The sequence below is a fragment of the Schistocerca americana genome, chromosome 8, assembly GCF_021461395.2.
Source record: "Schistocerca americana isolate TAMUIC-IGC-003095 chromosome 8, iqSchAmer2.1, whole genome shotgun sequence".
Lineage (NCBI taxonomy): Eukaryota > Metazoa > Arthropoda > Insecta > Orthoptera > Acrididae > Schistocerca > Schistocerca americana.
In genome coordinates this window covers 525,005,888-525,024,660 of record NC_060126.1, presented here as the reverse complement: position 1 = coordinate 525,024,660, position 18,773 = coordinate 525,005,888, and the positions used below count along the sequence as shown (strand labels likewise).

The window sequence follows — 18,773 nt, the reverse complement described above, 5'->3', positions numbered from 1 at the left end:
TTCTGAATCTGCTTAGTGTATTGATCTCTTGGTCGCCCTCTACGATTTTTACCCTCCACGCTGCCCTCCAATACTAAATTGGTGATCCCTTGATGCCTCAGAACATGTCCTACCAACCGATCCCTTCTTCTGGTCAAGTTGTGCCACAAACTTCTCTTCTCCCCAATCCTATTCAATACTTCCTCATTAGTTATGTGATCTACCCATCTAATCTTCAGCATTCTTCTGTAGCACCACATTTCGAAAGCTTCTATTCTCTTCTTGTCCAAACTGGTTATCGTCCATGTTTCACTCCATACAAATACTTTCAGAAATGACTTCCTGACACTTAAATCTATACTCGATGTTAACAAATTTCTCTTCTTCACAAACGCTTTCCTTGCCATTGCCAGTCTACATTTTATATCCTCTCTACTTCGACCATCATCAGTTATTTTACTCCCTAAATAACAAAACTCCTTTACTACTTTAAGTGTCTCATTTCCTAATCTAATCCCCTCAGCATCACCCGATTTAATTTGACTACATTCCATTATCCTCGTTTTGCTTTTGTTGATGTTCATCTTATATCCTCCTTTCAAGACACTGTCCATTCCGTTCAACTGCTCTTCCAAGTCCTTTGCTGTCTCTGACAGAATTACAATGTCATTGGCGTACCTCAAAGTTTTTACTTCTTCTCCATGAATTTTAATACCTACTCCGAATTTTTCTTTTGTTTCCTTTACTGCTTGCTCAATATACAGATTGAATAACATCGGGGAGAGGCTACAACCCTGTCTCACTCCTTTCCCAACCACTGCTTCCCTTTCATGTCCCTCGACTCTTATAACTGCCATCTGGTTTCTGTACAAATTGTAAATAGCCTTTCGCTCCTTGTATTTTACCCCTACCACCTTCAGAATTTGAAAGAGAGTATTCCAGTTAACATTGTCAAAAGCTTTCTCTAAGTCTACAAATGCCTTTTCTTAATCTTTCTTCTAAGATAAGTTGTAAGGTTAGTATTGCCTCACGTGTTCCAACATTTCTATGGAATCCAAACTGATCTTCCCCGAGGTCCGCTTCTACCAGTTTTTCCATTCGTCTGTAAAGAATTCGCATTAGTATTTTGCAGCTGTGACTTATTAAACTGATAGTTCGGTAATTTTCACATCTGTCAACACCTGCTTTCTTTGGGATTGGAATTATTATATTCTTCTTGAAGTCTGTGGGTATTTTGCCTGTCACATACACCTTGTTCACCAGATGGTAGAGTTTTGTGATGACTGGCTCTCCCAAGGCCATCAGCAGTTCTAATGGAATGTTGTCTACTCCCGGGGCCTTGTTTCGACGCAGGTCTTTCAGTGCTCTGTCAAACTCTTCACGCAGTATCTTATCTCCCATTTCATCTTCATCTACATCCTCTTCCATTTCCATAATATTGTCCTCAAGTACATTGCCCTTGTATAAACCCTCTATATACTCCTTCCACCTTTCTGCCTTCCCTTCTTTGCTTAGAACTGGGTTTCCATCAGAGCTCTTGATATTCATACAAGTGGTTCTCTTCTCTCCAAAGGTCTCTTTAATTTTCCTGTAGGCAGTATCTATCTTACCCCTAGTGAGTCAAGCCTCTACATCCTTACATTTGTCCTCTAGCCATCCCTGCTTAGCCATTTTGCACTTCCTGTCGATCTCATTTTTGAGACGTTTGTATTCCTTTTTGCCTGCTTCATTTACTGCATTTTTATATTTTCTCCTTTCATCAATTAAATTCAATATTTCTTCTGTTACCCAAGGATTTCTATTAGCCCTCATCTTTTTACCTACTTGATCCTCTGCTGCCTTCACTACTTCATCCCTCACAGCTACCCATTCTTCTTCTACTGTATTTCTTTCCCCCCATTCCTGTCAATTGTTCCCTTATACTCTCCCTGAAACTCTCTACAACCTCTGGTTCTTTCAGTTTATCCAGGTCCCATCTCCTTAAATTCCCACCTCTTTGCAGTTTCTTCAGTTTCAATCTGCAGTTCATAACTAATAGATTGTGGTCAGAATCCACATCTGCCCCTGGAAATGTCTTACAATTTAAAACCTGGTTCCTAAATCTCTGTCTTACCATTATATAATCTATCTGATACCTTTTAGTCTCTCCAGGGTTCTTCCAGGTATACAACCTTCTTTTATGATTCTTGAACCAAGTGTTAGCTATGATTAAGTTATGCTCTGTGCAAAATTCTACCAGGCGGCTTCCTCTTTCATTTCTTCCCCCCAATCCATATTCACCTGCTATGTTTCCTTCTCTCCCTTTTCCTACTGACAAATTCCAGTCACCCATGACTATTAAATTTTCGTCTCCCTTCACTACCTGAATAATTTCTTTTATCTCATCATACATTTCATCAATTTATTCATCATCTGCAGAGCTAGTTGGCATATAAGCTTGTACTACTGTAGTAGGCATGGGCTTTGTATCTATCTTGGCCACAATAATGCGTTCACTATGCTGTTTGTAGTAGCTAACCCGCACTTCTATTTTTTTATTCATTATTAACCTACTGCTGCATTACCCCTATTTGATTTTGTATTTATAACACTGTAATCACCTGACCAAAAGTCTTGTTCCTCCTGCCACCAAACTTCACTAATTCCCACTATATCTAACTTCAACCTATCCATCTCCCTTTTTAAATTTTCTAACCTACCTGCCTGATTAAGGGATCTGACATTCCATGCTCCGATCCTTAGAATGCCAGTTTTCTTTCTCCTGATAACGACGTCCTCCTGAGTAGCCCCGCCCTGAGATCCGAATGGGGGACTATTTTACCTCCGGAATATTTACCCAAGAGGACGCCATCATCATTTAACCATACAGTAAAGCTGCATGCCCTCGGGAAAAATTACGGCTGTAGTTTGCCCTTGCTTTCAGCCGTTCGCAGTACCACAACAGCAAGGCCGTTTTGGTTAGTGTTACAAGGCCAGATCAGTCAATCATCCAGACTGTTGCCCCTACAACTACTGAAAAGGCTGCTGCCCCTCTTCAGGAACCACATGTTTGTCTGGCCTCTCAATAGATACCCCTCCGTTGTGGTTGCACCTACAGTACGGCCATCTGTATCATTGAGGCACGCAAGCCTCCCCACCAACAGCAAGGTCCATGGTTCATGGGGGAACTATAGAAACTATACTATAGAAACTATACTATAGAAACAGAAAACTGTCCCAGTACAGATACTTGTTGCTTGTTTCAACTCATCAGCAAGTGATATACAGAGGACAGCGCCAGTGATCCAAGATCCACAATTGTTTGTGAATTTAACAAAGTCACTGTTATAACTGTGTCCACTTGCATTTTTAACATATTGTCCACCACACATACTTCAATGTAGAGATTGATTGGGGCTACAGTCAGTTGGGAAACACTATTCACATGCATGTTCATGTCTAGTGAAGGAGGTAAAGAGCTGCACACAAAAGCAATACGCCCCCCCCCCCTTTTTTTTTTTTTTTAACTATGGTTGCACATTGCTCAACACTTGGGACATGCGGCCCAGTCATGTTGAACAAAACAATAAGGGCATGCCATAAGAGGAACATGTGGCCACTGTTGTGACACTGCTGCTGCTACTTAGCATGGCACTTCTCCATGTGGCGTGGGGGCCATGGTTGGATGGCCATGATGTTATCTTCCCTGCACGATTCAACCAACACTGGCTGAAGTAGAGAGGAGGCATTAGTAGCTATTTCACACCATGCTTCTATCTCATTTTCTGTTCCCCTAGATGCTTCGAAAGACTGAGCATTGTTAAGAAAATCCGTGAGAGAGAGATCTTCACATTGTAAAGCTTGTTCGTGAAGTTTCCTATTAGGGGCCAGGTTATTATAGCATCACAAATCATCAAATCAGCAAATTAGTCCCAGTGGGCTTCAGTAACAAACTGTCAATGATGACTAAGCCCATGAAGTTCCACTTCAAAAGCTCTGTATGACAGTTGTGGCTGCTTCTGACAAAAGTAGAACCCAGTGTGAGCAGTAATAACATGGGTATGTTTGCATTGATAATTAGAGAGCAACTGACATATTTCATCAAAACAGAGACTGGCAGGATCCCAAAGAGGAGCTAGTTGGTACAAAAAGTGATAAACATGAGAAGAAATCCATGATAAAGATAAAGCACAAATTGTGGTCAGTGACTCCAAAAGCTTCAAAATGTTGCAGAAGGTATTTTTCATATGCATCTCAATCTTCTGTAGGATCATCACATGGAGGAAATGGTGCACGTTGCGTCAATGGTGGTGGAGGCTGATGAGTCAATGAGCCTGCCAAATTGTTTAGTGCCATTGAGGGAGTCTGCTGCTGGTCAGTGAGAGCTCACTGTTGTTCAGAAAGTAACTGACAAAGTACTTCCACTGACATGTTGGCTATATATTGAACCAAAGAAACGAAACATGTTGAGTAGAATACTGCATTAATTGCCAAGTGTGTTGTAACAGTGTAGAAACACAATGTTAGAAGTAATACCAACCAAGTTTCATTCTGCTTTCACATGAAGAGATCCACAATAATGCTGAATGAAGTATAGAACAGTACAAAGTCTCATAACAACAGAACACTACAATATACATACTCATAGTGAGTATACAATAAGTAAGTAAACGTAAGTGAGGCCAAGGCCAGGCTTATATTGGGCTGTTACGCACATGGCACAATGCTTGCTGCATTGTTTGCTCAGGATGCAAGGTGACCTCTCTAGGCAGGGCATGGAGGCACTTGTATTGCACACTGTTTGATTCTGCACACTTACACTATAGGACTACAACAGTAGATATACATAAACTGACGACCTGTACATAGCATCAGGCCCAGGAAGTACATTCATAATTTTTATATAATTTTACAACAACGGCTGCTAGGCAACACTGGTCAGAGAGTAAAATGAGATCATTGAATGGTATAGAATTGCAGCAATTACAATAGCAATAACATAAAGTACATATAGAATTGTAAACCAGACGAGACAATAAGGCGCGGGAAGTCAACGCTGTAGAGTGAGCAGAGAGGGGGACAACAGGAATTTGATGAATGAAACATATAAATAAAATAAGCATAATAACATATGTAGGTAGAATTGTAGAAACATGGCCACACTTTTATGTACAGAAAGTAAACCCATGGGATAAAGACCATTGGACTAAATAATTACATAGAAATAGTTCAGTGTATGCTATAACCCCTCCCATTTTACTGTTGTTAGCTTACATTGACCAGAGTTGCCTATGAAACCTATGTTCTACTATTTCTATTTAATTATTCAGCCCAATGATTTTTAACTCACGGAGTTGCTTTCTGTACATGGAGGTATGGATGTGATCCTCCAACCCTGCCTGCATATGTAATTATTTTTCTTTCATGTATCTTCTGTCATTTGCCAACTTCCTTCCCAAAAGACCCCACTGCCTACTCCCCCCCCCCCCCCCCCGCCCCCCCCCCCCCCCCGCCACCCCATACCCTAACCCCTCCTGCTGCACCCTCCTGTTGTCCCCTCCTCAGCTTCAATTTCCCTCATCTGGATACAATTTTATATTCACTTTATGTCACTGATATTGTATGCAGCACTATAATGTTGTTAGTTTAGATTAATGAGCATATGTTATTATGTTTGTTTTATTTGTGTTTCATTTGTCAAATTCCTTTCTGACAGATCCCACAGTCCCCCTCTTTGCCCTATCTACAGCTTCAGCTTCCCACACCTGGTTGTCTTAAATGATGTATGAGTATACATTTACCTTATGTCATTGCTATTGTGTGCTGTGATTCTTACCATTCAATGATACTGTTTAACACTATGGGCCAATGTTGTCTAAGAAGTTGTTGTTGTTGTGGTCTTCAGCCCTGAGACTGGTTTGATGCAGCTCTCCGTGCTACTCTATCCTGTGCAAGCTTCTTCATCTCCCAGTACCTACTGCAACCTACATCCTACATCCTACCTCCTCATTAGTTATGTGATCTACCCATCTAATCTTCAGCATTCTTCTGTAGCACCACATTTTGAAAGCTTCTATTCTCTTCTTGTCCAAACTACTTACCGTCCATGTTTCACTTCCATACATGGCTACACTCCATACAAATACTTTCAGAAATGACTTCCTGACACTTAAATCTATACTCGATGTTAACAAATTTCTCTTCTTCAGAAACGCTTTCCTTGCCATTGCCAGTCTACATTTTATATCCTCTCTACTTCGACCATCATCAGTTATTTTGCTCCCCAAATAGCAAAACTCCTTTACTACTTTAAGTGTCTCATTTCCTAATCTAATACCCTCAACATCACCCGACTTAATTCGACTACATTCCATTATCCTTGTTTTGCTTTTGTTGATGTTTATCTTATATCCTCGTTTCAAGACACTGTCCATTCCATTCAACTGCTCTTCCAAGTCCTTTGTTGTCTCTGACAGAATTACAATGTCATCGGCGAACCTCAAAGTTTTTATTTCTTCTCCACGGATTTTAATACCTACTCCGAATTTTTCTTTTGTTTCCTTTACTGCTTGCTCAATATACAGATTGAATAACATCGGGGAGATGCTACAACCCTGTCTTACTCCCTTCCCAACCACTGCTTCCCTTTCATGTCCCTCGACTCTTATAAGAAGTGTAAGGTATATAAGTACGCTGGCTGGGATGGCCGAGCGTTTCTAGGCGCTACAGTCTGGAACTGCACGACCACTATGGTCGCAGGTTGAAATCCTGCCTCAACCATGGATGTGTGTGATGTCCTTAGGTTTGTTAGGCTTAAGTAGTTCTAAGTTCTAGGGGACTGATGACCTCAGAAGTTAAGTCCCATAGTGCTCAGAGCCATTTTAACCATTTATAAAAGTACATAAAAAAATTATGAATGCCTTTCCTGGGCTTGGTGCTATAAACAAGTGGTCAATGTATATGTATCTACTTCAATCACAAATGTCTTGTAATAAAATGCTTATTCATCGTGCTGACCCAGCCCCTCACACCATTACCTGGTGATTTTCTATTGTTTCTTCTTTGTTTCCATGCTTGAGACAGTTGTTATACATTGTGTCCCACTCAAACCTCCCTGATTTCAAAGACCCAGAAAAAAAACACTGTAGATATGACAATGTGAAAATGCACCACATTGTAGAGCATCTCATAGAATTTATTTATTTATCATCAATACACCTCTACATGTGAACAATTTGTAGCACAAAGAATATTGAATCTATATTCAATTTCTTGCCAAGTTCTTTGTAACATTTCCTCTGTTATTGTTGCAATCACATTAATGATATGATGTCACAGCTTAGGAATATTGTCCACTTTAGTCGCATACACATGCTACTTCATGAATTCCCACATGAAATCAAGTGGCGTAATGTCCGGTGGACCTGGTGGCCTGGCAATGTGTCCTCCATGTCTGATCCAACGATAGGGAAATTTCCTATCCAGAAACTTGTGAACAGCCGTTTACCAATGCAGCAGAGCTCCATCTTATTGAAAAATGACGTTGGGTTTCAAGTCTTGTATCTGAGGGTAATCAAACTGCTCCAACATGTCCGGATACACTGACCCTTTCACTGTTCGTTCCACCAAGAAGAATGGTCAAACAATCCTGTCATGCATTAGCCTGCACCAGAAGTTTAGTTTAGGGCTATCACGAAAATTTTCAATGACAACGTGAGGATTTTGCGAACCCCAAATCCGAATATTATACCCATTAACCGTTCCTGATAGATGAAAGGCTGCCTCATCTGAAACTAAACATCTTTCCAGGGAGATGGCATGCATATGAATATGCTGCAGCATATCTGCAGCAAATTGTTGTCAGCATGGTTTGTTGTTCAGCATCAGATGTTGCAGAATTTGCACTTTGTAAGCAAACATATGAAGATGCTGGTGAACTACAAGATGCAATGTTGATCAAGGTACAACAAGTTGTCTAGATGCTCAACAAATTGACTTACATGAGCTTCTGAGAAATGTTTGTCTCCTCACTGCCTCTTCTGGAACTCCATAACGTGCACCACCAGAATGTTTCAGAACAATTCCTGTTGCCAGAAACTTCCTATACCATTCCTTAATTGTTTTTACATCAGGTGGATCACATTCATACACATGATGATAATTTCTTTGCACAGTAATCAGCGCTTTTGTTTCTGCAAACCACACTACTGCTTGCACCCGCTGCTGTGGGGTCACCATTTTCACTTCATGTGGCCCTGCTGCACTCTGGTGGTGATTCTTGGCACTTCTTGCACAGGAATATAAATTCTTTGGGATGCTCTACACTGTTGTGCATTTTTCATTGTCATATCTACTGTGGTTTTTGCCTCCAGGGTCCTAGAAATCAGGGAGCTTTGAGTGGGAAAACCTGTGTTTTGGTTTTTGACTGGATGTATATTTGTTGTTTTCTCATTATACGTGGCCTCCAGATTGTGGCTTTGTCATTCTTCATGGGATTATAACAATTACTATTAAGTTTTAAATGTTAATACTCATCTGTATTGCCAGGAGGTAGCCTAGTTGTCTTCCTGAATAGCACAGCCACCACAATTATTCAGTTTTGTATGATCTCCTTAACCTTAGTATGTTTTCACATTGTGCTTTGATTGATTTCCTGTTTCTTCTTAGTGGTTAGTTGGTTAGTTAATCACTTTCTGCACTATGTGTTAATTGTGACTCTTTACAGTATTTTTCTTTTCAGGTTAATCTGATGATGTATAAATCAAAATGTATCATTAAAGAAAGCAGTCACAACATAACCTGTGGCTTTCATGTATTTTCATAGTGTCCATTGTAATAATGATACAACACTTAGAGAAATCCATTTTCACTTTACTGGTTTAGTCAATAAGCAGGACCTCCAATATAGATCTGAAAAAAACTCAGATTGTCTCCATGCAATCTCTTTCCACTCAGAAAAATTAACAGTTTGGTGTGAAATATCATCTTGAGCAAAAATTGGCCCTTATTTATTTTTTAAGACAAACACTGTAACACAGTGTGGTGAACTCTACACATTATGCTGATATGTTGGAAATATTTTCTCTGCCTAAACTCAGTCCCTATGATCCAGATAAAGAAACATTCTTCCAGCAGGATGGTGCAACTAGCCATACTGTTGCAGTGTCGATGGGTTTGCTTGGACACACAAGTAAACGTGTGTCTAACAAGTAAATGTGTGTCTAAGCAAATCCATTGACACTGCAACAGTATGGCTAGTTGCACCATCCTGCTGGAAGAATGTTTCTTTATCTGGATCATAGGGACTGAGTTCAGGCAGAGAAAATATTTCCAACATATCAGCATAATGTGTAGAGTTCACCACACTGTGTTAGAATGTTTGTCTTAAAAAAGAAATAAGGGCCAATTTTTGCTCAAGATGATACTGCACACTAAACTGTTAATTTTTCTGAGTTGAAAGAGATTGCATGGAGACAATCTGAGTTTTTCGCAGACCAATATTGGAGGTCCTGCTTATTGACTAAACCAGTAAAGTGAAAGTGGACTTCTTTAAACATTGTATCATTGTTACAATGGACACTATAAAAATGCATGAAAGCCACAGGTTATTTGGTGATTACTTTCTATAATGATGCATTTTGATTTATACATCATCAGATTAATCTGAAATAAAACTGTAAAGAATCACAATTAACATATAGTGCAGAATATTGCCATTTTGGCTGATGAGATGCCATTTACTTGTCATCTCATCAGCCAAAATGGCAATGTTCTGTGGCCTATCCATTCACCAGAGTTATCAGCTCCAGACTTTTCTCTTGGGATTACTTCATGTTCAAAGTTTTTCTGGAAAATCATTCAAGAACCAGAGATGATTTGAATGAGAAATTTCACCAAGAAATAAACATTCTGATGGAGAAGCTACATGTCATCATGGGCAGATTCACCCTCAGTCTCCAACGATGTGTGCAAAATCAAGGTCACCATCTGAGTGATACTCCATTCAAAAATAAACTATTAATTTCCACTTAAGAACACTAGATTTGTGTCAAAAAATAAATAAAATTTGTTTAAATATACATTTTGTGCAATTCTTTTAAATCTTTCCATTTGACTGCCTCACCCTGTATATTAATTGTTATAGTTTGTTTACTAACAAAATTAATTAAACACTGTCTTTTGCAGCTGGGAGATGATGCTCTTCCAGATAGATCTGCTGTTGCAAAAGTCATGCTTCGTGGTGTCAAAGATACAGAAGTCAAGGACTTTGTTCAGGAAGCTGTAGAAGACTGCTTTGATCAAGTTGAGTCTGGTAAGGTTGTTATGTTTTGCTTGTATAACCACAAATATTGTTACCGTATTTACTCGAATCTAAGCCGCACTTTTTTTCCTGTCTTTGTAATCCAAAAAATCGCCTGCGGCTTAGAATCGAGTGCAAAGCAAGCGGAAGTTCTGAAAAATGTTAGTAGGTGCCGCCACAACTAACTTCTGCCATCGAATATATGTAGACACAAAGATAAATACTGGCGCCGTAACCTCTGCGTCAATAAATAAATTTTAAAAAAGGTGGAAGACGAGCTTTTTTTCTCCGTCCCGAGTTTCGACCATTTTCATACATTAGCCAACGAAGTAAATACAAATTCCGTATTGTTCATCTTCGAATGTAGCAGAATTTCAATGTACTACGAAAATACGACTGGCAAGACTGTTTGGGATGTTTGTCAATATAGCCAACTCTACGTTCTGAATTTTTTCCTACCTGTGAGGTTGCTAATAGGAACCTGATGAAATGTGAATCACATGCACTATTCTCTTCACCATAAGAATAATACAAATATAAACATTTTGCCATGTATTCTTTCGTGTTTGCTGCTATCTCATTTAAATCCTATCTGCCCAATAAACTACGAAACTAGAGCGAGACAACAGCAAACGCGGAAGAATATACGTATCGTGTCATGTTTATATTCGTATTATTTTTATGTCTAATAGTGATACAGTCAGAAATGAAGCACGGCAACTGAATAGATTTTTAAATCTAAGATGACTAATTTCTGTGCAGAATTTGATGTACTAAAGAAGCGGCCGCAAAGATTTTCAAACGGAGAAAAATTTTCGCCTAACTCTCGTTCAGAACATGTTCTATCATACACAGTCTATTATTTGGTTCTTGTTGATCATTATCAAAGAAAGCAGCAGTGTAAGTAACAACAAATAGCAGTCTCTTGCCATTGTTTCGCTAATGAGACGATTCCTCACTTTTTTTTTAATTGTAAGCGGCGGTAGCGCACACAAAAGCAAGCCATGCCGCGAGCGGCAACAGGCCGTAAACACGCACTATCAGAATGCGACAAACAGTGCATGACACAGTACAGTAATGTATTTTCAGCTTACAGTAGCGTAAACACCTATAACAAAGAAAACGGCACTTATCAGATCAAAGCAAAACAAGCAATCGATTCAAACCAGACGAAGCACGTGAAAAAGGAAGGGTACCCGTATAAATACTGACGGAGCGCCTGACACATAGCAATGGCTACCTGGTAAAGCCTAACTGCTAAGCTTACGACTCGAACCAAACTACTGTAGCTGAATCATCATTCATTCGACCTAAATTGTGTCTCATATTACAATGGACCAACTTTGTTTCGATTTGGAGGTGCGGCCTAAAACTTTTCTCTCCCCTTGAATTTCGAGTCTCAAATTTCAGGTCCGGCTTAGATTCGGGAAATTTTTTTTTCCCTTTATTTTGAGTCTCATTTTTCAGGTGCGGCTTAGATTCGAGTGCGTCTTAGATTCGAGTAAATACGGTAGTCATTTCGTTTTGCAATCTGTAAGTAGTGCTCCTTAAATATGTAATGACTTTTATGTTCTTCATATTATGCCCTGCACAACATGATCCATGCATTTTATTCCTTTTTCACTTCAGCTTTGTACTTCATAATGGCTATAAAGCTGAAATTCCTGTAGTGTGAAACAACTGAATATTAAAACATATGGCCAAATGTCCGAAATTTCATTCACAAAGTACTGCACAAGAGTTTTTATTTTAACTGCATGTGCATATTTTGAAATTACAAGGTGAAGGAACAGTGGGCCAGGATCAGCCTTCAGCAGACAAATTCCAACTGCTGCTCGTAGACACAGTTAAAAGTAGAGACAACTTGAAACATAGCAAGTTGGACTTGCTCTGTTTGTTTTTATTCTGTTCCTTTTAAATAACTTAATTTTTTTCTTGTCTTTCATCTCATTCTACTTATACACCTATTGTATAGCATATACAAGTGTACTTAAAATTGTTAAGCTCTTATTTATGTAACATTATTTATGTCACAATATTCAAACTGCTGATTGAGAAAGCATTATTAGTTTTCTGTTAAACGTTTTTCTTAGAGATAAATTAGTAATTGAAGAGACATCATTAGCAAGTAACTGCCAGAACAGTTTGAGCTAGTAACAGGCTCTGCACAAAAAGACCTAATTCAGTATGCAGCCATAGTTTTTCATTTTTCAGAAACCAGTTTCATTTTTCCAGAAACTTGTTCATTTAGAAATTATCTGCAATAGAGTCTGGCCACACCCAAAAATTCAGGGCTACTGCATTTTAAGCTCTTTATTTTCCAAAGTTACATGTAAAAGTATGAATGATGCATGAACTGAACTGTCAATTCACAGTGTTTGCATTTTGCCCACCTCTTGGTATTATGAGTGCAGCACTTTAACAACATAATGACGAAGCAAAACAAAAAATTGTGTATTCAAATATGCAAGATGTTTATCTGTTACAATAGTGTGGCATACATTCTAAAGTAATTATGGAAAAGTACTGCCAAGTAACAGAGAATTGTGTGGAAGTATCAAGAATTTAAGAACACTGTATGGCTCCATAAACAGAAAAGTACAGGTCAACCAGGTGCATTTCAAACTATGCCATCTGCAGCTCAAGCAACGATTAAAAATGGAAGATTATGAAGGGTTTATTCAATTTTGCATCACACTGCAGGGAGTACTAGAGGGTGAATATTTCACCTCGAACCTGATATTCAGTGATGAAGTAACCTTCTGTTCATCTGGAAAGGTTAATCGTCACATTGTGAGAGTGTGGGGACTGAAAATCATCATGAAATTGTGGTGCATGAAGAAGGTTCACCAAAGATGAATGTTTTCTGTGCAATATTACAAAGCTGTACAGGCCATTTTTCTTCTGTGAGAAGACTGTGATGGATACCTCTTACAGTGATATGTTGCAGTTGTGGTTGCTTCCACAACTGACTACTGATGCAAGGAATTTCATATTCCAACAAGATGCTGTAGCCCATCATCAGAACACTGATGTTTGTCACTACTTAAACTATGAACTTCTACATTGCTGGACTGGCTGTAGTGATGAAGGCAATGTGGCTCTGTTCCCTAGGCCTCCCACAATGTCTGACCCAACACCTTGTGACTTTTTCCTTTTGAGCTACCTTCAAAACTGTTTTTCTGTAGCCCATCAGCAAAGAACAATGGAACAGCTCAAAGACCTCAACTATGCACTGTGATGATCTTTGACAGCATGCTGCTACGTAAGGTGTGGAACAAATTTGACTACTTCTTAGACATAGGTCATGTGAGCAGATGGCCACATATACATCATTTATAGAGCATAAAACACAGACTTGATGAATTTATGGTTCTATTCATCCATCAGTCATATTTTTACTTGTAATACTTTGGAAAATATAGAGCGTTGAAAACAAATAAATCATTTATAGAAGCCCTGTACATCCACTGTCTGAGCCCTTAAATTTCTTTGATTCCATGATCTGGCTTTACACTTCTGTTTCCCTAATTTTTCTAAATTGGAAAGTGCCTTTGATTATTTAATGAAGCTCCTAATTAATAATGTGATTAGGTTAACAAAACTATGAACAATGAAGCTTTACATGAAAGTTGGTTGTTTACCACATAGGTATGCAGGGTATCATTCAAAAAGTACATTACACTTTAACACTATTGCAACCAGCTAGCATTTAGTTAAACCAAATTATTTCTAGAGTCAACAGATCAACTCTAATGCTTATTCTCACCTTATAGTTTTACAAACTAATATTAAAATAAAAAATCACAAAATATCATTGCACCAGTCTTTATATACTCTAACCCCACCACTAATCCTCACTTGGTATCATACAAGCTCACAATCGCCATCTCTGTGAAAGTTCAAGGCTACCAACCAACGAGTCAGCTTCTCTATGTCAGTTCCAAGTATTAGCATCTATCTTTGTAAGAGTTCAGGATGAGCTACAATATTGTTAACATTGCCATGGAAGTCTGCACCCAGCACGCATTGTGTTAACATGTTGTAGTTATTTTTGTTAACTTTCATTTATTTTTTTACATTAAACTGTTAGTAATTTTCCTTCTGATCATATTTTCATGTCAAAAACATGGAAATCTACATATTTCTTTCAGGTATATGAAAATCTATTGTGTTCACTGACTGTATGATGAAAAACCAATGTTGTGATATTCATCTGTTAGAACTCAATTATGAAAGCACACTGTAAAACTATTGTCACTGTCGGAATGTTTTTACTTCATAGGAAGTGTCTATAGGTGATTGACATTGTATGTGGGGTCTTAAAGTGGTCATTGTGTGTTCACAAGTGATTACAAATGCAAAAAGTAGTCACATTAATTAAATACTGTGTTGTGTCCATTATTTAAAATCATGATATAACTTGAGCTTACAGCAAAATGGCAGACATTTAACAGTGAGCTAGCAAGTGTAAGTAAGTAATAATAGGTAATTTCCAAATTATCCTAGCTTTTTAAACTGTTATCGCCTTTCTCAGAGAGAAAAGTGGAACAGGTTGCGATCCCAGACTGAGAGGGACCCACTTGTTGTAAAGACAAGGCAAGATGTATATGAAGAGGGATAGGCATCTATAGAATATGATGTAAAAAAATGTTATAAGCACTGTGTCATCTTCAGTTGAGAGATGAAAGAACAGAATGAAAAGTAATCAAGTATGATGAGGAAGATAAATGAGATGTTAAATGTGTAGTGGACTTAAGAACTGAGTGGGAAGTGGAAAAGGTGCCAACAGAAACCAAAAAGAGAGGGGGGAAAATAAATAGAAAAATTAAAAATGTAATAGAGTAACAAATCTTGTAAATACATACTAAAGAAAAGGTTGTTTGTCAATGGGATACTGAGGTATGTTGTAGAGCACGTTCACACATCCAGTGTACAGAGAGATTAGTACTAAATGTAAGGATGCAAATGGCTTATGCAGTGTAGCTAGCATTCACTTCTCTTGATACATGCTGTAGAACATGCACAGCAACAGGGTAATGGGTGTCCCTAAGGCAGACAGTTATTCTGTGTCCATTCATGCACTCAGCTGGTTTAGTGGTGTTCATTCTTACATAAAAAGCTGTACAGTGAACATGTATTACTTCAGCAACAACATTAGAGGTAGACACATTATAAAGGAAGGAAGAATTTGCTTTTAAGTCTAATCCACAAAAAGGTCATTAAAGACAGTATAAGCTTGGATCGAGAAAGGATGGTGAAGGAAATCAACCATATTATTTCAAAGAAACCATCCAACTATTTGCTTCGATCAATTTAGAGGAATCATGGAAAACATAAATCTGGATGGCTGGATGGGAATTTTAACTGCCATCCTCTTAAATATGAGTCCAGCATCTTGTACTGTGCCACCTTAGCTATTGGTTACATATGCTGCTGTGTCTTTCCTGTTGTAGGATTTATGAAGGTGGAGCAGGAGTGAGTGTGTGTGAGTAGTTGAACGGAATGGGTTTCACAACAGAAATGATTTCAGAGGTAGGAAAATTAGCTGAGGGATAATGGTCAGATTTTGTCATACAGTTTCACTAGGATGTTACACATGTTAGAAGGACAACTGAAGGCCAAAAATGCCTAGCCCCTTCACCTTTCTCTCCCCTCATCCTTAAAGGCAGGCCTCTATCAATCTGGGATTTGAGTTACCTGCACCTCCTTTTAAATCTTCCACAACCTTTCCCTTTTTCATAACCAAGGAAGGAATTCAGTGTTTTTTCAAAAACTAGGATAACTTTTGTTTTTGTCTGTTACAGTACTCGTCACTTCTCCAGTCTTCCTTGGCTTCTTCTCTCAATTGGCTTAAACCTTATTATTTGGAGATGTAATCTTTCTCCATTCAGTCTTTGCAGATGTTCATTTCAGTTTCTCCTACTTTTCTTGTATTTTATTAGGGATATTAAATATATTCAGTTTTTCCTTAATATCCATCTTGATTTCCTACATTTCTCTCTTGTTTTTAAATTTGATTCTTCTTGTTTTTATTTTATTTTTTTATTTATTGTATGGAAACAACAGAAAACATTGACAGGTACATAAAGTTTCATTTTACATGCATATCTAGTTAAGTATTTACATATACTCAAGTTTTACTTTTTGGCACAAATTGTATACACATTTTTAAATTGTGAAAATTATTAACTTAATATTACTGACTACTTTGACTGATATAATAGCAAGTTAAAAAATGCAGTTGGTTCATTGACATACTTAAGAGAAGTGTAATGTTTTTATTCTTTACAGCTTTATCTAACTTGGTGTCCAACTTTTATCCATTTCTCCCTTTTTATATTTCTCTATTTTCCAAAGGCTTCTTCAACTGCTTTCTCAACTGCAGTTTCTATATTTTTCCATACCTTCTCTATTTCTTCTTCTTCTTCTTTCTGTACTAATTTTTGATTAAGATATGGTACAGATCTCGTATGCTATGTTCATTAGGAGACACACTTTGAAGATGTCTTCCTTCATCTTTTCCTCTGACAACTTTTCATTCTTTTTCCATTTGGTGCACATATCTATTTGAGATATCACAAAAAGCTGAACTTAACTTACTCATGTTTCCTGTACACTTTCATGTCTCTTGCCTCGCCTTGCAGTTTTTTGTTAATAATAATGAACTGATTAACAGATGTAAATCCTTGAACTGACCATGTGTATTTATGAATATATTTTTTGCAGAAGAAAGAAATTGTTATCTTTAGTTTGTTTATAGAAACAAAATCTCTAAGCAAGCTCCCATTGTTATTTATGATGTTTTCTCCCATTATTCCTACAATCCTTAGGACAGGTTTGTTCTCTACAGTTGTATTTAAATGTTGTGTCAATATTATTGTATGATTATTTTTGTTACACTTATGGGTTTAGTGTTATAAGATTGTCAGATCCAATGATGTACACTACACCACATGTAATAAGCACTATTTTGCTGCCCGACTGGTCAAATCCTTGTACAGAAGTGGAGGGATCTGGGGTGGAGATGGTGAATTATGAGAAGCTGGGGTAGTGAAGCTGAATGCCTGTTACGGTACAAAGGACTTTTACTGTTGACAGGTCAGTACCAAGAGGCAAGGGGACAGACTGGAGAACGAGAATGTGGGTCAAGTTGTCATTAGGGAAGCTGGCTCATTTGTAGAATACAAACACATTATCAACAGAAAACACTTTAGAACTGCAAATGAAATCAGTATTGACATTAACTACCACTTCTGGAGAGGGGTGACAGAATCTCTACACGAATCATCATCGGCGACATCACACATTCCGAGGCTGCCCCCGATACATCACTAAATTCTAACAGGGGAGAGGCAGGGGGCTGCCAGTAGGAGGGCGAGTCAGCACATGCGTCACTCTGTAGGGTGATGTCACACGCACCTGTAGCACTGTCACACAACTGGGAGTAGGTAATGTCACGCGTGCGGGAATGGTCGTCACTCACCCATGGACCGTTGGTAGATACCTCATGCGAGGCGGGTGTAGCAGGAGGTGGGAACCGACTGGGTGGAGTATCAAGCAGTTCTCCTAGAGACCATGCAGGTTTGAGGCAGGATACAGATACAGTTTGAGGTGTTCCATTAATGAGCACTTCTAATGTATTGTTATGCCGCGAGATGACTCTGTGTGGGCCTGAGTGCCAGTCAGACGGTGTCACCTTGCACCGTGATGTGAGCGCACGATGTCAAGTCCTTATACAGGAATACGGGTGGATGTAAGTGCAGCCCAGGAGGGCACACATGAATGTTAGTTATTAACTGCTTAACATGCCTGAATAATGTCGAGTTGCAGGTTTGATCCCGAGAGAGTGAAGGCTTGACTAGCTTAGCTCTGCTGGAAGTGTGAGGGGTTCTCCGTATAGTCCTTCTGCCAGAGATGTGCCAAGGTCCTCTTTGAATGCAGCCTAAGCACCTAACATTACCCACAGTAGGGTGTCAGCCCACTCACCCCCATGGCACATTAGTGAAGCTTTAAGCATTTGGTGCCAGCATTCGACAAGTCCATTGCTCTGGGGATGGTATGCTGTTGTCCTAAATTGTTTCATCCTGCACAGTTCGCAAAGCTACCAGAAGAGGGTGGACTCCAACTGGTGTCCCTGGTTGGTGATGATAGAAGCTGGGCAGCAGAAGTGCGAGATCCACATTAATAAAAGGGCTCGGGCCACCGCATTGGCTGTGATAGTAGTGAGGGGAATTACCTCTACCCAGTGGATAAACCTGTCAATGGCAGACATTATGTAATGAAAGGGGCCCTGAGGGGGGGGGGGGGGGGGGCGATGGCCTAATGATATCAATATATCAATCTGTATGTGTTGAAATCTTTGTTTTGCCACGTCGAATGTACCCATGGGGGGCTGTGCATGATGTCCTACTATTGCGCACTGACAAGCCACACACACTCGCACCCAACTGCGACATTATTTTATCACCCCAGCCAAATGAAATGTTCAGATACGAGATGTATGGTGGTGTGT

At 38.9% G+C, this 18,773-nt stretch overlaps 1 protein-coding gene across 1 annotated transcript in view; it reads left to right on the top strand.

The window, feature by feature from the left end:
* The window catches only part of LOC124545359 (odorant-binding protein 59a), a 178,155-nt gene that overhangs the window by 126,426 nt on the left and 32,956 nt on the right, over positions 1-18,773 (top strand). Inside the window, exon 5 of the mRNA XM_047124264.1 lies at positions 10,144-10,270. Coding sequence (XP_046980220.1) covers positions 10,144-10,270 — 127 coding nt within the window. The remainder of the gene's footprint in view (positions 1-10,143; positions 10,271-18,773) is intronic.